General features: G+C 37.2%; 1 protein-coding gene across 3 annotated transcripts in view; it reads left to right on the forward strand.

The window, feature by feature from the left end:
* Window positions 1-23,031, forward strand: part of dyrk4 (dual-specificity tyrosine-(Y)-phosphorylation regulated kinase 4) — a 38,718-nt gene extending 15,687 nt beyond the window's left edge. For all 3 annotated transcript variants that reach the window (XM_060885180.1, XM_060885178.1, XM_060885179.1), the window contains 11 exons: window positions 1,335-1,482; window positions 3,184-3,347; window positions 9,997-10,133; window positions 12,505-12,645; window positions 14,279-14,417; window positions 15,088-15,169; window positions 15,261-15,433; window positions 15,826-15,886; window positions 16,000-16,129; window positions 17,097-17,263; window positions 18,259-23,031. In XM_060885180.1, the coding sequence (XP_060741163.1) occupies window positions 1,335-1,482; window positions 3,184-3,347; window positions 9,997-10,133; window positions 12,505-12,645; window positions 14,279-14,417; window positions 15,088-15,169; window positions 15,261-15,433; window positions 15,826-15,886; window positions 16,000-16,129; window positions 17,097-17,263; window positions 18,259-18,563 (1,647 nt within the window). In that variant the 3' untranslated portion in view covers window positions 18,564-23,031. The remainder of the gene's footprint in view (window positions 1-1,334; window positions 1,483-3,183; window positions 3,348-9,996; window positions 10,134-12,504; window positions 12,646-14,278; window positions 14,418-15,087; window positions 15,170-15,260; window positions 15,434-15,825; window positions 15,887-15,999; window positions 16,130-17,096; window positions 17,264-18,258) is intronic.
* The last annotated feature ends 1,212 nt before the right edge of the window (window positions 23,032-24,243 follow it).

Below are 24,243 nucleotides of genomic sequence, written 5' to 3' on the forward strand. Positions count from 1 at the left end.
AATTATAAAATAGAATACAAACAGAGTTTCAATAAAAATTAAACCACCAGTAGAGTAACAAAAGGCAAAATATTACAATGGATCTGTGGCAGAACAATTTTAGTGGAATATATACGTAATATATTGTGCAGAAATGTCCAAGTTCTAGTCCTGTGTGTTGTCCAGGAGGAGTCCTCTGATGGATCGAACAGGAATCTAGTGCACCAACCCAACAGCTAAGGTTTATTTTCTAGATGGAAAGGCATGATGGAAGCATATGAAGGATGAGAGTAGCACAAATAAATTTATTCAAATGGGTTTTGCTTAAAACTTCAAGAGAAAATTGAAAACTTTAACATGAAGCTGAACACTATGCCGGTGTTTATTTCTGCTAATGTTTTTTTTTTTTTTGCAGTTAGTTTAGTCTGCCCTGTTTATCTTAGCAAGTTTTTTTGGTTTCTTTGCCTCATTTTTCATGATATGACCTAGGAGAGATGGAATACGTAGACAATTGATTAAATGACAAAATAACAATAAAAATTAAACAAATACTGGCGATCAAACTTATTAGGCTTAACTTATGTTATTTAATTCACATAATTTTACTGCTGTGGGGGTGGGGGTGGGGGGGGCACGGTGGCTTAGTGGTTAGCACGTTCGCCTCACACCTCCAGGGTTGGGGTTCGATTCCCGCCTATGCCTTGTGTGTGTGGAGTTTGCATGTTCTCCCTGTGCCTCGGGGGTTTCCTCCGGGTACTCTGGTTTCCTCCCCCCGTCCAAAGACATGCATGGTAGGTTGATTGGCATCTCTGGAAAATTGTCCCTAGTGTGTGAGTGTGTGATTGCGTGAGTGAATGAGAGTGTGAGTTGGCACTTCGTCCAGGGTGTATCCTGCCTTGACGCCTGAGATAGGCACAGGCTCCCCGTGACCCGAGGTAGTTCGGATAAGCGGTAGAAGATGAATGAATGAATGAATGAATTTTACTGCTTGTTTTAATGTTATAACAAGTGAAAACACTGTTATTAGACACAGACTGTGGAGCAGTGAAATTTCACTGGTTCCTTTCTATTGGCTTTTAAGTAATAGCACTAGAGAGGTGATACTGTGCCATCCGGGTCATGGCACCAAGTTGTTAGAATTTAGGCAGGAACCAATACTAGTGTTGATTTTCAGACTTTGATCTCATTCTAATATGCCTGAAGTGAGAAATTAAACATCTAGGCATAACAGGACATATCTATCTGCAACAGAAAATAAAAAAAATAGATTTTTCATTTGCATATCAATGAAGTTTGTGTTTGTTTAGAGTTTTGCCACATCTTTTGTCACAAGTGTGAATTTTACAAATGTTCAGGAGGAGCGAGAGAGGCCACGGCCACAGTTCCCACCGCGTTTCGGTTCCTCTGTGGACAACATCTCAGAGTCTCTTACCAGAAGCATCATCAACAAATTTGAGAAGATCAGGACTTATGAGGGACAGCGGCTGCCCATGTCACCAACAGGTCAGAGGCGTTATGGTGTAGTTACTGTAGAAGTCTTGTGACGTCTCAGTGGGCTTAATGAAATAAGTGTGGTCTCTTGTTAAAGGTTTCTTTTTTTTTTAATAGTAGTAATACCACTCTAAAACTTGAAGGCGGAGCTTTACCCGAAAACACTGACACTGAGAGACTCCTTCTAGGAATGGTGCATAAACAAATCCTTAGATTAAAAATAATAATAAAAAAAACTGAGAAACTTTTATACTCTATGTGTGTCCTTGTTAAATAACACTGTGTATTCTGCCAAGTAGAAAGTCCTTGTGAATGTGCTGTTGCTATAGAAACAGCATTGTATATTAGAACAGCATTGTGATATTAATAGCATTTAATGAAGGTGTTTTTTTTGTCTTTTGTTTTTACCTTATTGGGATCTAATTCTTCAGCTCATGATGATGTAAATCCTTATTTCTATCTTATTTGTGGTAATAAAGAAACTGTTGCTAGAACAGTAAATAAAATTCAACAATCAAAAAAAAACAACAAAAAAAAAAAGACAACAATTTGTCACTTCTGGAACGGTAAACAGTAAAGCTTCCTGAAAGTTGCTTGATCAGTAGTTAAGCTATGTGACCTGTAGGAGGAAGTAAATTATTAAATAAACTCAACTGAACTGGAACATCCAGTTGCTTAGTTTCAAACTTTTTGCAGGTAGTGTATTAGAAATTCCAAGGAAAGACCAAGGAAAGTAAATATTAAACAAATAATAGACTTCAAATATTTAAGCATGAATCTCAGGGTTCACCGCGCCCTGGAAAACCTGGAAATCCTGGAAAATTAATGAGCAATGTTCCAGTCCTGGAAAACACATGGAAAATGAGAGAAAACATAAATTGTCCTGGAAAACATCTTGTTGTCCTGGAAAATTATTGTTTTTAAATGGTCTTGATCATTGGTCGAAACAATTAATGTTAGTAACAGAAAGGGACGCTGAGTTTTGACGGGTTTTTTGTTATGCTGTTTAATCTCGCTGTGACGGATGACGCTGTCTTGTGTTGGAGGTTTCGGGTGCTAGGAATGTTTTCAGCAAATGGTGACGGGTAAGCAGGTTATATTAACCTTGTTAATCTGAATATCATGTGCAAGGGGAATGCACAGCAAACTAAAGCATGCATGACGGCATTGGCCTGAGAAAGGAAAGGGTATTAATATGTGCGGTCTTTTTATTTTATAAATGTTGAAATTTCATTCGCATGACAAATTGTCTTTAAAAGTATAGTTAAGTAATAGCCATAAAGTGTACTTTGTTTTTAAGACTTCTGGAGAGAAGAACATATTACTTTAGGCCGTGAATCTGTGATCCTTGTCTTTTTTTTGCTAAATTTGAAAAGTCCTGGAAAATGATCTCTGAAAAAGAGTGGGAACCCTGATGATATGTATTTATTTATTCAAACCAGTTGATTTTTTTATTCTGATTGTTCCACTCACAGATCTCTAGATACAACTCGGTAAAGGATTCGAGATATTTTGTATCGTATTAACAGAATTTTATTAGTTTGAGTGAAATTCGAGCCTTAGAATAAAAAACAAACAATTTATTATAACTTTCATTCAAACCATTTAATGTTAATGACCAGTTTGATTTGATTGTCTAAGTAGTTGTAACAATACCCCAGCTAAAAGATTCAGCTAAACTGACATCATCTCTCATTTCCTCCTGGTGAACAGCTGCGCTGAAGCACTTTCAGAGCCAGCTCACAGAGTTCGAGCAGGAGGAGATTATGGACTACACTGAGATCTGGTATCTGGGCCTAGACACCAAGAAGATCCAGGGCTGCCAGGGATCTGCACAGAATTCAGGCTTTGATGATGAGCATGGCAGCTACCTGAAGGTAAACAGGGTCAGGACTTATACTATTTATATGTGTGGTGGTCTGGGGTCACCCACATCCATGTCACTGGGTGAATTCTTACAAAACTGGACAAAATTGCATCAAAATGTTTTTATTTTGCCCTGCGATGGGTTGGCACTCCGTCCAGGGTGTATTCTGCCTTGATGCCCGATGATGCCTGAGATAGGCACAGGCTCCCCGTGACCCGAGGTAGTTCGGATAAGCGGTAGAAAATGAGAGTGAGAGTGTGTTTTTATTTTTTGAATAAAATTGCATAGACTTTTTGAAGAAATCGCATTAATCCAGATAGAATTATGACTTCTTTTCATTTCTGATATCGATGCTAATACCAGAACCTCAAGTATCGACTGATAACGATATCAATCAGATATTTATTCTTTGTAAACGCTGAAGCTTTAATTTTTTTCTTAACTGAAGCAATTAACAGTTAAACTTCTCACCCACCATTTTTGAAGGAATTTTTGCAGAAAAATATTTTTGTTAGAAGTTGCTTTTATATAGATTTGGTTACATACCACAGAACAATTGACACCGACCCCGGCTTGTTTTCATGTTGAGAAATTCAGCTAACATGAATCTATTTGTTCAGAAGTGATGTAAGAGCAGAAAGGTCAGTTGAATGACTAGAGACTAGACTGAATGATGTTTATAATCAAAGGGATGCCTCATTGTTCCTTGTATTTTATATGTTCCCACATTTTCCCACAAAACTGTAAACAGTGTGCTGGTATCTTTATCTTTAAATGAAATCTGTGGCATTGGTGGCTCAAGTGGTTGAGGCTCTGGGTTGTTGATTGGGGTTCAAGCCCCAGCACCGCCAAACTGCCACTGTTGGGCCCCTGAGCAAGGCCCTCAACCCTCTCTGCTCCAGGGGTGCTGTATCATGGCTGACCCTGCACTCTGACCCCAACCTCCAAAAGGTTTGGGACGTGCTGTTGAGCTACACATGAAAGATTCAGAAAATCCTCCTGGATATATAATTCAAGATGTCAAAATATATGACTGCGTGAAAGCTTTTCCCAGGCGCATAATACAGAGTGGAGGAAATCAATTGAAATGTACTTTCCTGTACTGAGAGTACATTATCTTCATCATTCTCTCATAAATGCATGATTTATCCAGGATGTCTTTTAAGCACCGGACAGCTTCAAGGAGTCGATCTAAATTCCGAACAATTCGTAGCTTTATCAGATATGACAGTTATAATGAGACCTAAAACCCCATCACGGTAATCTATCTGCTCCTACATATACTTTCCATTGTGACAATTAGCTATTAACATGATTGATATTTAGCATTAGCGAAAGGATTTGTTCTTTAATTCTTAGCTGAAAGAGACACTAGTTTACCAGCTAAAATCAGTACCGTATTTTCCGCACTATAAAGCGCACCGAATTATAAGGCGCAGTCTCAATTACGGGGTCTATTTCTGTACTTAAACCATACATAAGGCGCACCGTATTATAAGGCGCATGCTAAAACATACGGTCTACAAAACAAGCTAACGGAAGCAAAACAGTGAGTTTAGTTCAACTTTATTCTACTATTTAACAATACACACACATTGTTTTTTAATTAATCTCCCACAAATCCATCAAAGTCCTCATCTACTGTGTCTTCTTAACTTGGCGCAGTTCATTTTCTTGCTTCCTCCACTTCCGAACCATAGATTCATTGATGTTGAAATCTTTCGCGGCTGCTCTGTTCCCATTTACAACCGCGTAACTGATAGCCTGTAGTTTGAATTGTGCCTCGTAAACATGTCTCTTCACTGGTGCCATTTTCGAGGGTCCTTAGACAAACAAATGTTGTCTTCTTTTTCTTCTTCTGATTTTTATTGGTGGATGGCAAACCAACTTAAGGTGCATTTACCACCACCTACTAGACTGGAGTGTGGAGCGCATAATGGTTAGGAAGAAACAAATGTTGATTTGCAACATAGCGGTAGTATACCTACCTACCGGAGGCGTGGCGGAGGTAAGCGTACGTACTGTACGTATTACGTAATGTTCTCTGATTGGTTTATCGCTGCCAGCTTACGTAGTGTATGTATTACGTCCCCGTGTCAGCGGGAAATGATCCGACAGACAATCAAGCGGAGCGCTTACCAAAGTCGCACAACAACATTTTTACAGATTTTTGGAACTCAGTGCACACATAAGGCGCACCGGATTATTAGGTGCACGTCCGAGTTTTGAGAAAATTTAAGGCTCTTAGTTGCGCCTTATAGTGCGGAAAATACGGTATATGATTTAAGGTGTCTTTTCTTTTGTGAATCTTTCTTGTTGAGCTTAGACTATACTCCGAATAAATATCTTGAAGCTGTACTTCAGCATTCAGTTCATAGCAGAGGACTTATTTAGATGCAAAAGTGCACTTATATTTCAGTAAAAAATCCGAAATACTGTGTACAGTCTGACACACTGACCTTGAATTGTACCTTAGGAGAGAAATGCATTAAAAAAATTGCATTAAAACACAAGACTTACTGATATCCTGCCAGACCTTTACATGAACTGTCCTCCATGAATGCTCTGTCTCAAACACAGACTTTCACCATGTGCCTTATGCATTATTGAAAAGATTGGATCAGTTCATACAGCATATGTTTGTCCGTCAGAGCACTAATCCAGACAGTGAAATAGAATTTATCAGTAGGTTAGTCTCACACTGGAAATAAGAAATGGGACGTTTATAAGAAAGGCATAGGCTTCTGTCTTCTCCGGTTTTACACTCTTAATAAATACCATTTTACACTCATAATACATATCATAATACCTCTGTTCTATTCAACGGGATGTTGTGACAAGACCACAGCCTGTATGGAGACAAGTAATAGACAATAAAGTATGGTTTCTTTTCTCTCTCTCTCTCTCTCTCTCTCTCTCTCTCTCTCATTTTCTACCGCTTATCCGAACTACCTCGGGTCACGGGGAGCCTGTGCCTATCTCAGGCGTCATCGGGCATCAAGGCAGGATACACCCTGGACGGAGTGCCAACCCATCGCAGGGCACACACACACTCTCATTCACTCACGCAATCACACACTACGGACAATTTTCCAGAGATTCCAATCAACCTACCATGCATGTCTTTGGACTGGGGGAGGAAACCGGAGTACCCGGAGGAAACCCCCGAGGCACGGGGAGAACATGCAAACTCCACACACACAAGGTGGAGGCAGGAATCGAACCCCCAACCCTGGAGGTGTGAGGCGAACGTGCTAACCACTAAGCCACCATGCCCCCTGGTTTCTTTTCTAAGATGCAAAATAGAACTGAGATAAAGATTAAGGATCTTGCTCAAATGCCTCAACCAGGGCAGTTCTGGTGTGGTGATTAATGCATATGACTCAAAATACTTAACCACTGAGCCACCACAACTAATGTCTGTTGATTCAGCCGCCATTCGACCACTGAATCCACTCCACTGAAGCTGAGTGGTCAAGGCTGTGAGTTACAGGTCAAGGTGTGTAATTACCATGGAACCATCATTTATGGCATTTTGCACTTGCCCTTATCCAGAGCAACATTTTATGTCATTTTATACAACCGAGGGCCTTGCTCTGGGGCCCATAAGCAGCAGTTTGGTGGACCTGGGATTCAAACTCACTACCTTCTGATTGGTACTCCAACACTTTAAGTGGTAGCTGACTGGTTAAAGCATCGGACCACTGATCAGAGAGTTGTGAGCTTCAATCCCAGGAATACTAAGCTGCCAATTCTGGACCCTTGAGCAAGGCCCTTAACCCTCAATTGCTCAGTTGTATAAATGAAATTAATGTAAGTCTGGATAAGGGCTCTGGATAAGGGTGTATGCCAAATGCCATAAACGTACAAATGTACCTTAAAAACTAGGCTACCACATCTCCATCAGCTTGGTTGTATCCTGCATGAGCAAAAGAATCCAAAGTACTGGATTGTGTGCTGCAACATTTTAAATGCAGATATTTCCGTAACAGTCTAGTACCGTGTAATACTTCAAGATCTTTTATTCTATTATAGCATGCAATGTTTTCTTTCATTACATGAACATTGATTTTTGTAAAATGACACCCTGACCTTAGGACAAATTAAGTTTAGAAGAATGTTCATTTATTTTGATTTTTATATTTTTGGAAACGTTTCTGGGCGTTAGTACATTATAACACCTCTAAACGTTCCTATAACTTTCTTCCAATCTGTTTTAGCTGTAAGAACATTAAACTCTAATCTTTCAGTGTTGTGTGTCGTGGGTGACAAAGTTTGAAGCTTCCCAATTGGACCTTTTCACAAAAACATGTTTTTATGTAGAACTAATGGAGAACAATTAACTTCACTCACTCTCTCACTCACTCATTTTCTACCGCTTATCCGAACTACTCGGGTCACGGGGAGCCTGTGCCTATCTCAGGCGTCATCGGGCATCAAGGCAGGATACACCCTGGACGGAGTGCCAACCCATCACAGGGCACACACACACTCTCATTCACTCATGCAATCACACACTATGGACAATTTTCCAGAGATGCCAATCAACCTACCATGCATGTCTTTGGACCGGGGGAGGAAACCAGAGTACCCGGAGGAAACCCCCGAGGCACGGGGAGAACATGCAAACTCCACACACACAAGGCGGAGGCGGGAATCGAACCCCCAACCCTGGAGGTGTGAGGCGAACGTGCTAACCACTAAGCCACCGTGCCCCCGGCAGCAATGAACTTCTATATTATAATTCTTATGTAATTTAAATGTTTTTTTTTTTTTTTTATATATGTAAATAACGTGAGTAAAGTGAGATGTTTTCAAATTATGTGTGTTATTTTAGGCAATATAGGATATTGCAGTAGGTTTACAGTAAATTTGATAGTTCTTTACTGGCAAAAATCTACAGTAGGTTTACAGACATGCCAGAATCAGAATGATAAAAAATAGCAAAAAAAAAAAAAAAGCCACATGGAACTTCAAGGCTTCATGACTAGAATCTTGAAAAGGTTCTTTTCTCCCCTTTCACCAATTTGGTCATCTGCCATTTCAATGCCACTAACTAGCGCTTGTTTACCATATAACATGTCAGCTACTAGCCGAGGTTTGATTAATTCTAGCTCATGTCACAGGGCAACAGAACTATCTTAAGAAAAGCACATGTTCTTAACATCTACATGTATGTTGTACATACAGTAAGCTTATAGACATTTGTGATTGGTTGGTGTTGCTCTGATTAATAAAAGAGTAACAAACGAGATAACAAGGCTGATCAGTGCAGTAACTGAATTTTGCACAACTCTGTGTGTAACTAAAAGTAGGCGTAACACTGCATGTTGCTAATGAGGTCTTATATCAACGTTGGTTTAAACACCGCTGCCTTTCAATCCCGTCCTAATAGCACAGATCCAATTTTTCTGACGTCAAAGCTGTAAAAGTCCTGTGACATTTCTTACACTCCAGTTTTGTAGATCTATATATATATATATATATCACTGCTCAAAGTAAATATTTTTTTACCCAACTACTAGCTAAATATAGATGCCTGCTTTCTTTTAAGAAAGAAGTAGCTTCTAAAATGTGATTCAGTATACTGAAATTTATTATACAGAACGAATAGTATCAAGTGAAGGTCTTTTAAATATATTTATGACAAAAAATTGTACATTGTATGGCCAAAAGTATTTGGACACCTGACTGTCTCACTGATATGAGCTGGTCAAACATAACATTTTACAACCGAGTCCGTTAACGTTCATTTGGTCCACTGTTTGCTTCCATAACAGCTTCTGCTCACTTAAGATGTATTTCCAATAGATTTCAGAGCACAGTTCTCAAGACTTGTGCTCAGGCTGTCATTAGAGCGTTAATGAAACCAGACACTAATGTCAAGCAAGAACTGACATGCAGTTGGTGTTTTAGTTCATCCCAATGGTGTTCAGTGGGGTTGGGGTCAGGGCTCTGTGCAGGACACTCGAGTCCTTGGAACGATATGTTTTCACAGACCTCAGCTGCAGCATTGGTGCAGTACATGTGGTCAGGGTTTGAGCCTCTTGGTTCTAGTGAAGGAAAATCCTAATTCTACACCATACAAAGTCGTTCAGACGTGCACATACTTTTGGATATGTCATGAATATCTTAAGTGCTGTATCAGAAAGCATTGGATCTCCACCACCATCATTGGAACTTGTTTTGATTGGATATCTTCTAATCTGTTGAAAAAGTACTCATTGGGATTCAACCTCTCTTAGTAGATCCAGAGTCTATACTAAGAATGGATACAGGGTGATACGGGAATACACCCCGGATGGAATGCCCAGGGCACCATTCACGCCTAGGGTAATTTAGTTTAGCTAATTTGGATACTGAAATGTTTTGAGAGGTGGGTGGAAACCAAAGAAAATGAGGACATGAACACCGCACATGCACAGAAACCCCACACAGACAGTAACCCGAGCTCAGGATCAAACCTGGGAACCATGCAACACTACCCACTGCTCTGTCTCAACACCAAGATCTAAGATCCTAGATCTTATTTTTCCTTTTGCACTGTGACCACAAAAATAGGGCCTATAGTCTTCCTGACAGATGCACACGAAAATAGCTGTGCTTTGGCTTTCTATAGCTGAGACATGACTCTCCTTCCATATATGATATGTATGCAGGTCCTTCACGACCATATAGCCTACCGCTATGAAGTCCTGGAGGTGATTGGGAAGGGATCTTTTGGGCAGGTCCTTAAATGTCTGGATCATAAGACCAATGAGATGGTGGCCATCAAGATCATTCGCAACAAGAAAAGGTAATTAAAAAAAAAATAGGTACATTTCTCCTTCAATTTTATAAATTAAGGAGAACAACAAAACACTATTTAAAAGTTATGGTTGTCAGTACATGGCTCTAAACATAATGTTGCCAGATGTTTTGAAAACAGCGTAATTTACTGGTATTTTCCCTGAAATATAGATAATGTGGGTATTAACTTTACTTTTCCAGAAGTGAATGTTCCTGCATTGTTGAGCGTAAAATGGTATAAAAGTGGGTGTGGCATATAAAACTACCAGAACAATGATATTATAAAATTAGTTTTGAGCTAACAGGACCTCCAAACAGCTACATTTTTTTCAATATAACCAGCTAATAGTTTACGACGAGCCGAACTTGATCTGAGAACTGTGGCTAAAGCTATGGACATTTTAACAGCAGACATCTTAAGAACATTGCAGCAATGTTATTTATTATTATTTTTCGAGCAACCGTGTATCCCAGCTAACATATTGAGATTAGCGAAACATTTTCAGGAAAGTTAGAGTTTACTGAAAGGTTGTTTTGTCGTTTTCATTAAAACTTGTTCATATAAAGGTTTGTGCAGCGCTGTTGTGACATTTTACATGTTAAACTGTTACACAAACGCTTTCAGAATGTTCTGTATTTATGTAATACAAGATTAGCGACATTCTCAAACATTGCAAGGCTAACAGTAACATCCATGTTATTCCATCCATCCAACGTTGTTTTTTTGTAACGTTGCAGTAACATATCTATATAAGAAGTTCTGCAATGTACTAACTGAATCTTTGCTTTGTTAAAATTCACGTGTTTTCAGAAAACTGAAGGAATATTTTGTTTTGTTCAGAAGATTCCTTATTCTTCTTCTACAAATATGAATTGTCTGAGCATGTGACTAAGCCACAGGTCACCATGACATGCTGAGAGGTGTTAACAGACACCCAGCCATATCGGTTTACCTTTCTTTGAAGGCTTTTCAACCGGCATCACGCCCTCTTGAATTGATGGAGATGACATTAGGCTTACTGCCTTTCAATAATGCAGCAGACAAAACGAGAGCTTAGTGGCTGCCTCATCATCACCAGACTGCATCTGAATACATAACTGCAGACTTAATAGGAAGAAAAGTAGGATGGAATGGAATATGGTATTGCTGAATTACCAGCGAATGAATTCACCGATTTGATGAAATATCATTTTTAAAGGTAGATAGATAGATAGATAGATAGATAGATAGATAGATAGATAGATAGATAGATCTGTCATTGCATATACAGGTACATTGCAATGAAATGCCGTTTAGCATCTTCCAGACGTTCAACTAGAATAAATAATAATAATAATAATAATAATAATAATAATAATACATAACAGCAATAAATAAAGGTATGGCTGGTCGTATGTGCATAAGAATAGTATGTGTAAATAAGAATAAGTGCTGGTTGTATAAACAGCGCAATATGTCTTATTATTATTCATTTATTCATAATAATGCATTAGAATTATTCATACTGTGCAAAAGTGTGCATTATGGACATTGTATGTACAACAATAACCAAGAAGTTTACAGTGAATGTACAGATATTATACATAAATAGAGGTAAATTAGGGTAAGCAACGAATGTACAGTTATATATAATTATAATTGGTGGAAAAGATGTGACGAGTGTACGGGGAGGAGAAGAACGGCATTGTGATTACAGGTAGTGGAGTATCAGTGAGACATCAGGGTCCTAGCAGTAAAGTGTAGAGTTCAGAAAGTTTATAGAAAAAAATTATTCCGCTGAAGTCAAAGTAGGTTCTAGCCTAATTAACTTCATTTTTTTCATCGTCTGTTCACTCTAACCCCGCCTCTTTTTACTATTTTAGTTCTTTACCTTTTTCAGCACCAAAAATACAACAAAATACCATAAAAAGGAAGAGCCTATATACTATATGTATATATACATATATATATATATATATATATATATATATATATATATATATATATATATATATATATATATATATATATATATATAAAATACATTTTTTGAAGTATAGAATTAGCAAATACAGAAATTGTATCTAGTATCCCTTTCAAATCCGTTTAAGACATTAGTCAATATCCCACATCAGTGAAAATAAAGAAGAAAGGATGAGAGTTCTTTTTCCGTGTTCCTGTTCTTTCTGTTTGGGCAATATTCAAATATTTTTTCATTCAGGTAACAGGGTTGAGAGAATGAATAGGTTCAATAATGAATAAAGATTAAAAATAACAAACATTTAAATACATATTTGAAATACCTTTATATTATATTATATTATATTATATTATATTATATTATATTATATTATATTATATTATATTATATTATATTATTTTGCTGATTCTTTTCTAGATTCCACCAACAGGCTCTGGTCGAGCTGAAGATTTTGGACGCACTGCGGCGGAGGGACCGAGACAACTGCCACAATGTCATCCACATGAAGGAGTATTTTTATTTCCGCAACCACCTCTGCATCTCCTTCGAGCTCCTAGGGTGAGCATTGCATCACTAGAATGATTTTACTGACCTGAAGCATTTTTTCCCCCCTTTATATGAATGCCAAGTCAATATGAGCAAAGCGGTAATGGAGTTATGTAAGCCATTATCCTTTTCCTGGCAATTTAGAAGGCCATGATGCAGACAAAGTGGGAGTCAATTACTGAGTGTCTGAGAGGAGGTTTTTTTTTTTTCATCTCATAAAAGGGAGAAATGGCATCTATATATCAATATACAGGACAAGCACATGAAATTAAGACAAAATGTTAACAAGAATCCGTCAGGTTTCCTTTCCTGTGACAGCCTCTGTGATAAAGTGATCGATTAGCGCCTTGTAAGGAACAGCTCCAGCTTCGGGTGTCTTGACCTTCAGAAGCGAGACGTTTGCTGTCCCAGCTCAGGTTACTGTCACCAGTGTCTTTACTTAATGCCTTGATTACGTGCTATCTCTTTCTCGTCCGCTCATGGTGTGAAGGCTCCGGTTACTCTGGGCCAGAGTTGGTGCTGTTCACAGCTGCTGTTGTGGTCTTCCTTATTGCCAAAGATAACTTTTCGAGCATTGCTCTCTAAGGACTCACGACTAATACTTAACAGTTAACACAGTGTTTAGAGGGATTTCATGTTTATCTGTCAAATATGTACCATATGGTTCGTTAGAGTTGGCCCTGTGTCTGGAAAGTTTGGATTCAACTTCAGTTTGAATTGATGTGACTCTGTGCTACCCTCTAGAGGTGGAAAGACGTCATGACAGAAGCTGGTCATGGGGTTAGACTCTTGACTCATCTGTTTATGGGCTTATGCTACTTAAATATACTGTTTCATAAAATCCTAAAATATGCCATAGAAATGAATTTATATTTTCATTTGATAGAACTATAATTCAGACTGTAATCATTATTATTATTATTATTATTATTATTATAATACAACTTTATTTCTTAATTCTATTTTTTTTATCCGATAGACATTTAATTACACATTTTTTTTAATTACACACATTTTTTTTACCCCTAAACACTGACCAATGTCAAAGGCTTTTGTACAGAATTATGGTTGAATTTTTAAATCAATTAGAAATAAATAGTTTTACAGCATTTGTCACTCGACCCTTATCCAGAGTGATTTACATTTAATCTCTTTTTATACCACTGAGCAGATGTGGGTTAGGGACCTTGCTCAGGGGCCCAGCAGCAGCAGCTTGGTGAACCTGATTCAAACTCACAACCTTCTACCAATCAGTAGCCCAACCACTAGGCTACCAGATCCACCAAATGTAATAAAATGTCCAAATTATCCCTGATGATATTGACAGATCTTTTGACAGACAGAAAATTCAAAATCACAAAAGTTTAGATTAAGAGCTGGTGAGTGTGAAGGCCACTGCGTATCACTGGAATATCTATCAAACCATTCAATGAGATCTTGAGCCCTGTGAAAAGGGGGAGGAGTCATCCAGGAGGAGACCACGCCTACCAGGACAGAGATGTTTCATCAGAGGTTAAAGTTAATCTGTCAGAAGAGCTGCATTATTGATTTGCAGTAAGGCTTCAGTGTAAGAGGAAACCCGCAGCCAAACCATGGCAGAAGAATAAATAAATGCCACCTGTTTCTCTGCTTTGTTTCCACACAGCGCAAACCTGTATGAACTGATCAAAAAGAACAACTTCCAGGGCTTCAGTCTGGCTCTGATCCGACGCTTCACACACTCTTTGCTCAAGTGTCTGCAGATGCTGCGCAAAGAGAAGATCATCCACTGCGACCTCAAACCGGTGAGCGCTCTCCTCCACGTTCAAGCTTTAAACATCAGGACTTTTAATGACGGCTCATTTTCGGTGTTATTTTGTCTACAAAATAAGTGTTAACATGTTTTATTTTCATAGTTGAGATGCAAAGGCTACTTAACTTTACATAGTCTGTATGCACACTTAAACAATAATGCTATCAGTAATAGTATAAATAATCAGAAACATATTAAAAATGATAAATAATTTGACATTAAAATTGTTATTTCATTGGTAGATCATTTTGCTTCCTTCTGGAAATAAATACTTTAAATAATACTTTAAATACTTTAATTAATTTTCCGGAAAAAAAATAATTATTTTAAATAACTTAAAATTTTATGCAAAATCTGACAATGGAATAAAAATATGTATAAATTCTAATATAATTGTGTTTATTAATAATAAGTATAAATGATAATAACATACGTGTTATTTATAATATTTTAATAAGAAGAACAATTACGGAAGATTTCTGCTTTTTTTTTAGTGTCCGGTTTTTCATTTCATTAAACTTAACATTTCATTTAACTGTCGAGAAACATACGTAATGTTTTACTTTAATGATGACTTTTGAGATTTTATTCTAAACCAAGGACCTGACCATTTTTTTTTTTGGATTGGAACTCATATATCTGTATCTCATTCTACCTTTTAGGAGAACATTTTGCTCTCCCAGCGAGGACAGGGAAATATCAAGGTGGTTGATTTTGGCTCAAGCTGTTACGAGCAACAGAGAGGTCAGAAACTCCTAGAACAGCCATCTCTAATCTCATATCACACACTTAAGCAGAGATGTTAACCGCCGTGTTGCCGTTATTCTCCCGACAGTATACACTTATATCCAGAGCCGTTTCTACCGCTCTCCGGAGGTGATCCTGGGTCACCCGTACAGCATGGCCATCGACATGTGGAGCCTAGGCTGCATCCTGGCCGAGCTTTACACGGGTTACCCGCTTTTCCCCGGGGAGAGCGAAGTCGAGCAGATCGCCTGCATCATGGAGGTCAGAAGTTCTTCAAAGTTGTTTTAAATTCAGTTATTTTTATGTTGTGCATGTATTTTCTATGGCAGTGGTGGCTCAAGTAGTTAAGGCTCTGGGTTGTTGATGGAGGATCTGCGTTTAAGCCCCAGCACTGCCAAGCTGCCAATTTTGGGCCCTTGAGCAAGGCCCTTAACCCTCCCTGCTCCAGGGCGCTGTATCATAGCTGCCTCTGCACTCCAACCCCAACCTCTTCAGTTGGGAATTGTGAAGAAAAGAATACCACTGTGCTGTATAAGGCTTTGATAATTAAAGCTTCCAAGCCCCAAATTAATTAAGTATTAGAAATTTATTGGCGGTAATTTGTGTATAAATTTATGATGAATTTGTAGTTATCTGGTTTATATTTCCGCTAGGTGATGGGTTTGCCTCCAAACGACTTTGTGCAGACTGCATCTAGAAAAAGGTTATTTTTTGGTAAGTTTTTCCACTGATTCTGTAAACGACGATCCTGGAACCTGACTCAGGACTCAAGAATCGTCATCGTCTAACGTACAAACACTTATTTGTTTTGTTGATTCTTTGTGCAGATTCAAAAGGAAATCCACGAAATGTCACGAACAGCAAGGGGAAAAAACGCAGACCCAACTCCAAGGATCTTTCCAGTGTACTGAAGACCAGCGATACTCTGTTTTTAGACTTTATCAGGCGCTGCCTCGAGTACGTACCTCGGATATCGCGTGACTTTTAATGTTACAAAGCACAGAGCGTGCAATATATATACAGATTATTGGTATAGTTTGAATGGGACTTTATCCGTCCACTAAAGTTTGAGTTACTGATAGTTCTCGTAACCCATTCATGTCAATTCAAGGCTCATTTAAAAATATAATTTGGGAAAATGTAAGGTCAAGCAACTCTGAATCACTTGTGAACATTATAGTAAATTAATGTAAACTTATCTAGCATCTCAATCTTTACTAAAAAAAATAAATAAATACGTAACCAAAACAGATGAATTAAAAACTGGAATCTCTAAAAATAATGTTGTTTTTGGACACTTTTTTTCCCAAAGTGGTTTAAATTTTCGATATTCAGAAATTATTATTATTTGTTGTTGTTGTTTTTAAATTGTCTTACATATTATAAAAATTATGTGACTTAATATTTTTGGTTTATTTCAGGAATACAGCTATAGCTCTTTTAACTCTTAGAAAATGTGTTTCTTTTTTAAATAATAATAATAATAATAATATATAAATAATACTGATAATATATAATAAATATAAATAATAAATAATAATATAAAAATAATAATGTTTAAAAATTATTTTATATATAATATATGACAGAATCTAGATTCCTACATAAAAGGGATAAACGTGATTTGATAAATCTGCCTCAAACTCCTGAGAGGACTGAAAACTGCCCAGGTGGTTGTGACATGGTATTCTAATGAGGATGTTTGATTGGCATCTTGGTAAAGAATCATGGTTGTATATATGTACAAACCTACTGACGTATAGAAAAATTGCCTAAGCACATATAAATGCTGGAAATTCACCAATTTAAAGGTAAATTGCGAAGCATAATTTCAGATTCTCATATTTACCGTTCTAGCACACAAGTTAAAGTGACAGCAATCATTTTTGTTTATGTGTCTACAGTATGTTTCTATATGTTTCAGGTGGGACCCTGTGAAGCGCATGACTCCGGATGAGGGCATGCAGCACGAGTGGATCCACGAGGGACGGCTTAACAAGCTCCGCCCTAAAACGCGACCGATCAGGAAATCTGGAGAAAGTGACGCTAACTTTGAGCACAGCTTCCGCAGGACAAGCTCAAACAGGACTGGTAAAATTCAACATTTCGTGTTGTCATTACTGTATAGGAGTCTACTAAGTAAGGAATAAACACATTTGGTGGCATGTTGTTACATTATAGGAAAATAATCAGTGACTGAATTATACTGAATATACCACAGCAACTTGCCAACACTAAAAAAAGTTAATGTACTTTTTATCCGTTTGTGGTTACTGTTTAACGTTATGGAAACAGTTATTCCCTGTAATCACTTGAGAGACCCCTTCCATATACAGTACATGCTAAATACAGTCATGGCCAAAATTGTTGGCACCCCTAAAATTTTTCCAAAAAATAAAGAATTTCTCACAGAAACGTATCGCAATTACACATGTTTTTGTCCTAAAAAAAGAAAGGAAAGAGCAAATTTGACATAATTTCACACAAAACTCTAAAAATGAGCCGGACAAAATTATTGGCACTCTTTCAAAATTGTGGATAAATACGTTTGCAAAGGAAGAGTGGTCCAAAATTCCAGGTGAGAGGTGTAAGAAGCTTACTGATGGTTATAGGAAGCGATTGATTTCAGTTATCTTTTTCAAAGGGTGTGCAACCAAATATTAAGTTAAGGGTGCCAATAATTTTGTCCGGCCCATTTTTGGAGTTTTGTGTGAAATTATGTCAAATTTGCTTTTTCCTCTGTTTTTTTTGTGTTGTTTTAATACACACAAAGGAAATAAACATGTGTACAGCAAAATATGTGTAATTGCAATACTTTTCTGAGAGAAATATTTCATCTTTTTTTCAGGGATACCAACACTTTTGGCCATGACTGTAAATACCTCCTTACTGAACACCTAACTATATTTTATATTCATTTATGACAGACAGACAGACAGACAAACCTAGAATGCAACGTTTCTAGCTGATTAACATAACACATTTTTTCATGTTTTATCTCAGTTCTATGATGTACTATTCAGAAGTCAATTCAGTGCACCTGTACATCAACAGTATGATTTCTCCCCCACACACACACACCACAGCAGATAAGTCGAGCTCAGAGGACAGACTGAAGAGAGAAAACTCAGCCAAAGGAGGGAAAAGAGAGACAGCAGAGCGCCTGAGACCGATCGGCGCTTCTGCGGAGGAGGAAACCAACGAAGGAGTCGGGAAGAACAGCAAAGACAGCCAAGACAGCAAGACAGAGAGCAATCCACAGGTCAGCTCAGAGAGGAAATCAGACAGCGGTGAGCGCTCTGTCGAAATCGCCATCCAACATCAGTCTCATTCGGCTTCAAGCACAGACTCAGAGGATCCAGAGCCTCACACTCTACCGCCCATCATTTAACTTCAGTATTTTTTCCGATCATGCAGACGTTTGTTCAGTAGTATAAAGAGCAGTGACACTGAGTCCGAAGGTGTATCTTCAGAGCACAGAAATACATATTAGAGACCTAGATAGCTAACAGTAAGCGAAATACCAACTTGAATAGATTTGTATTTATTTCCCCTGGGTTTTAAATCAAAAGTACTAGCGGCAATTAAACAACAAACGTTCCCAGCTGAGCGAGAGTAAGATTGTAATGGAAAGATCAAAATATGTCAAACTAAATGAAAGCAAAACAATCAAAATAGAAGAGACTTTGTATAAAATGTTTAACATTAAAGTTTATTGGAATCTAGGTTACCGTTTGCCAGCAAGTTAACAAAACTAGCTATTTGAAAGCTAACAATTAGCTCAAAAACTAGCTCGCTAAGTTACAGGAAAAGACATTTAAAAAATATACAAACCTGGTAGTAATAATAATATTAATGCGAATAATGTAGTCAGAGTTAAAAATGTAATAATAAGAAAAAGAAATAGTTTTTCCACAGACTAAAATATAGCATGCTAAGAAATAGCGTTGAATGGAAAGTACTGGTAAGATTCATTGTAGTGTTACTTAAAGTCTCAAAGGGTATTTGAGGTAAATTATGAGCCTCATGGTTTTTAATAAACTTTTAAAACACAACAGTGATTTTTTTTTATATATGACGTTAATGAATCACCTTTAGAGAGTGAATGTAGCCAGCTAATGTCTAGCTAGCAGACTTTGATAAGGCCTGCAATAAAATACATGGAGTGAAGTGTTAAAGCGGTGAAATGTTTAAACCCTGACATGACACTTAAATATGGTTTCGTTGCAGGAATACCTGATATGACACTGAATTTTCAGGGGAAATTAGAAATAGGTTTATGTTTCATCCATTTACCAGAGATGGTTGACTCGAGTCAGATGACTTGACTCGAGTCAGACTTATGTCCCAAATATTTGCTTGACAAATATTAAAAAAAGACTCGACTTGACTTTGACTTGACATTCATGACTTGAGATTTGACTTGGACTTGAGTTAAATGACTCAGAGATGGGGACTCGACTCGAGTCAGACTTACATGTAAGTCGCAAATTTAAGACTTGAGACTTGCTTGACAAATATTAAAAAAAGACTCGACTTGACTTTGACTTGACATTCATGACTTGAGATTTGACTTGGACTTGAGTTAAATGACTCAGAGATGGGGACTCGACTCGAGTCAGACTTACATGTAAGTCGCAAATTTAAGACTTGAGACTTGCTTGACAAATATTAAAAAAAGACTCGACTTGACTTTGACTTGACATTCATGACTTGAGACTTACTTGTGACTTGCACATGTGTGACTTACTCCCACCTCTGCCATTTACTGTAGTTACTCAGTTATCTAGGTCTCTAATATACATCTAATGTACTGTATACGGTTGTGAGTCAGAGAGACTCTGCACAGAACTGGTGAAGTACCAACGGAAACAGAAAACGCCTTTCTGGAAAAGGATGATTAAAAATCAAAGCTGCATCCTGTCAGTGTTTGCACCTTTTCATTACCAACTGTTATAAAGAAAACACATTTCTTTTAGCTTTATATCATCAGTCAGCACTAAAGACTAATTCGTCAGTTACCCCTTCAGTTTCCTCTTTCAAAAACATCACATCCTTCTGGACTACACTGCATCATGCGCTCATGTCTGATTGTCTCTGTGGTTCTGATATTTACGCATCCATGTACTTAAATGACATTTTTTTTACACGGATATTGTTCATACTACTTAAAGCTGAATACCAAAGGGACTATAATATACAATATTTTCTGCATGCTTTAACAGTTTATATTTTGTTCTCATTTTATTTTAGGTTTTAAGGTTAGGGTGATATGATGAGGGTTAATTAGAGTTATTAACATAAGCATGGTTATTTAGTTAGTACCTATAAACCACACCTGATTCTGTTTAGTGGTTTTCACACTGGGCAAGCGTGATTGTTCACAAACGCGCACTGAGACAACTTTATCGAATCACCACATTTTTTATTATTATTATTATTATTATTATTATTATTTCAGTGCTATAATATTATGCGCAGTAACACACTAAGGCACCTCCACTCTCTTGTTCCCTTTGCCACTCATGCTACACGTGTTCTTAAAACTAATCATTCATCATCGGTTAAAACAAACAAAACCGAACCGCACTCACACCACCTTTTACAGGTAGTCTCAGGTTCTGTTCCCGAATGGGCTTCCCGCTTTCACATTACCTTTCGATCCGATCTCTTGACTTTCAAGTGTAAAAGTTTCCTAAATTATCAGAGCATTATTATTATTAATTTTTTTTTTTTTTTTTTCATTTGACATCATTTCATGATTGGGGTGCCATGGATTGGGGTGCCATGCCACAGGGTTGTTGTATTTTTTAGCATGGAACTTAAACAGAGAATGTACATAATTAATACCGTTCTGTTCATTTTTCTCTTTCTTTTTTAGTCATTTAATTTCAGCCTCTATTTTGGATATAAGAGCTGTTTGTTTTTAAGTGGCCACATCATTCAATGGGAGAGCATATTTTTCTTCTTCCTGTACTCTTCAGGAAATTCAGAAATATTTCATAGGCGCGAATGTGTTCAGGTGACAGGCTCGAGTGAATTTTGTGGAATTGGCTATATTGGCGATACAGATGTTTCAAGCAGTGATTTAAAGTGTTATTTTTTTGAGGTAAAGTCAGGCAAAATGCAGTATTCTTTACATACGTGCTATAGATCTTGTAGGCTTTATAAATGGTGTAGGTTATTTTTCAGAAACATGTACAGAGGATGTTATAGTTAATGAAATCTTTTTACTGTACCTTTTACTTTACATACAGATTTGTAACAGTAATATGGTAAAGATTTTACTCTCTTTAAATATCATATAAGAAATTGGCCTCGAGCTCAAAAGAATCTCAGGCTTGCCAAATTGCCGCAAGTTGGGAGTGCAAGCGGGTTAGCTGCTTATTTTACTCTATGCACTTTGAATGCATATGTATGTTTAAACGTAAGGCGTTTTCATTGGTTGTTTTCAACTCATCACACTAAGCACTAAACATATCAATCAAGGATGCTTTCTACTCAATGCTAGGAATTATTTTGGCTAATTAATTATTTACACTACATGGCCAAAGGTTTGTAGCACTATATGTACCACTAAGTATGCTGTAGCATTACATTTTCCCTTTACTGGAATTAAGAGTCTCAACACTGCTCCAGTGTGACAATGCCACTGTGCACAAAGCCCCTGAGCTTCATGAAGACATGGTGTTGAGGTTAAGGATGGAGTGGAGTGTCCTACACAGAGCAGTTACTCTGACTCAACCCCACTGAACACCTTTGGGATGAACTGGAACACCAACTGCATCTCCTCACCTTACATAAGTGACTAATCTCACTAACACTCTGAAGGAAGCTGAAGGAAATCCCCACAAATCCACACAGCCTTGATCCAACATCTAGAGGAAACCTTCCCAGAAGATTGGAATGGAGCTGATGATAACACCAAATGGGATGGTGATGCATCTATAGCTACAACGTTTGGCCATATACTGTAGTTTACTTTACAATTAACTTGTAAGAATGTTTTATGAAACCTGAGCAAAAGATAGAACATTATATAGAACTGTCATATACAGTAAAGTAACTCCACCAATAACACGTCAAGAGAGGATTAGCTAACTAGCTTGTCATACATTGTGTTTAAATTAGTTTAGTCTGAAAATGTATGGCTAACATAATGATTTGTCCATCCCTGAATGATGGTGATGATGATGATGATGATGATGATGATGATGACGAAAGTAAATAGGTAATAAATGTAATGCTAATCACTACAATTTTATGAAAGATGACGGTAACAAAAAGCACTTGAACTCCAAGTATTAGCACTAAAGTATTTCATTACTAATATATCTGTGTATGGATTGTATCTTTTTTTTCTATATATACAATACTTATAAAATACATATATTTTTCTTTGCCATGCACTAGACGTGTATGCCATCAATTGAGATATATACAGTAATTAGACAAGGTTTTACTTGTTTATGTCCTGTTCAATTATTATGTATGGAGGAAATAAAAGATTTTACAGCATTTAATTTTTTTTCCCCTTTCTCTCATTGTTGAACTTATTGTATATACAGTAAATCAGACCGAACTCTAAACATGTATATCTGTATTACACTGTTGCTTTACTTAAAGTCAAACACTGCCAATTAGCGACTGTGTGTGTTTGTATTGGTATTGTATTTAAATCAGAAGTCTGCAAGGTTCTCAAATGCAAATATTAGCTTTACTGAAGCTTTATTGATGATTTATCAGCTCACGTTTGTTTTCTCAGCCACACTCTTTGCTCTGCAAATACGACCTGGTGTCATTTGTGAAATATAGTTGTCTTATTTTTATGACGTGAATAAACATTTTATAGTGATCTATTTTTAGATTGCACGAGTCGTTTGTTGTCCGTAGTTGAATTTAAGACATTTATATTGTCATGTTGTTATTAATAGATATCTTTGTATCTGTAATCTATGCTTAATTTACTTTACAGCACCAACAAGCATGCTGAATGCAGAAATTATATATTTTTAAATGAACTTTTTAGATAAAGAATAAAACACTTGTTTGATATATGCGGAATATATGTTATGAAAATGATCATGCTGATGGATGATCCACTGTGGTGACCATGAACAGCGAGTAACCAAAGGCCATATTAGAGCAATATTATTTGAAGAGCAACATATTTTTTCCCCCCAATCCTAGTAGTCATAGCAAGTGAAGCTTTGTGTAGGAGGATCAGATAAAACTGTACTATATTTATAATTACCCGGATGTATAAATCCTACACAAACAAATGAAACCGTGTTAGGATTTTTCGATTCAGAAAAGCCTGCACTCCACCCAGAGGGATAATATTTACCTTTCTGACAAATCTCATTATTTTGCAGGAAAATAGATAAGCTGCTCTCTGATCACACATGTAGAACAGGCATTAATAGCAATAGACATAGCAATGGTGCTGATATTGTCGATTGTGGGTGTAGATTGTGTGTCCCAGTATCCAGAGCCGATCCTGACCTCCCTGGGGCCCTAAGAAAAATTCTGCTAAGGGGCCCTCCTACCTGACCAGTGAGCCATGTAAACCATTTGCCACACATTCACACTTGACACCCCATTCATTTTATAAGCTGCATTAGGCCCCACTTAAACTGACTCCCTCAGATTCCTCTTTTTCCATTTTCAAATATAAAATACTATTTATAATATGACTTGGCCCTTGCCATATTCAGCTAGTGAATATGCAATAGCAGATATCAGAAATTACATTTTTACTAGTGTAAAATGTAATTAGTGATATCAAAAATATGGTTACTACTAGAAATCACACTCAATATTTACATTTGAATTATTGAAAACTGAATTCTTGATATCAAAAATCCATATCATGTGAATGTATAAAAGCTAAAATGGCTTGCCATACCGTATCACTGTGTTTAATAGTATGCATGAGAGTAATACTTGATCCCTGATGGTTATTATTTACTGAGGGATGTGCATTCTGCCCAGTCCAATGTAAATCCATTGGTTTCCATATTGCATTAACGTTGTTGTAACCTTGATTGAGAGACTATAAACATTGTCAT

Source organism: Tachysurus vachellii, chromosome 13 (assembly GCF_030014155.1).
Source record: "Tachysurus vachellii isolate PV-2020 chromosome 13, HZAU_Pvac_v1, whole genome shotgun sequence".
Lineage (NCBI taxonomy): Eukaryota > Metazoa > Chordata > Actinopteri > Siluriformes > Bagridae > Tachysurus > Tachysurus vachellii.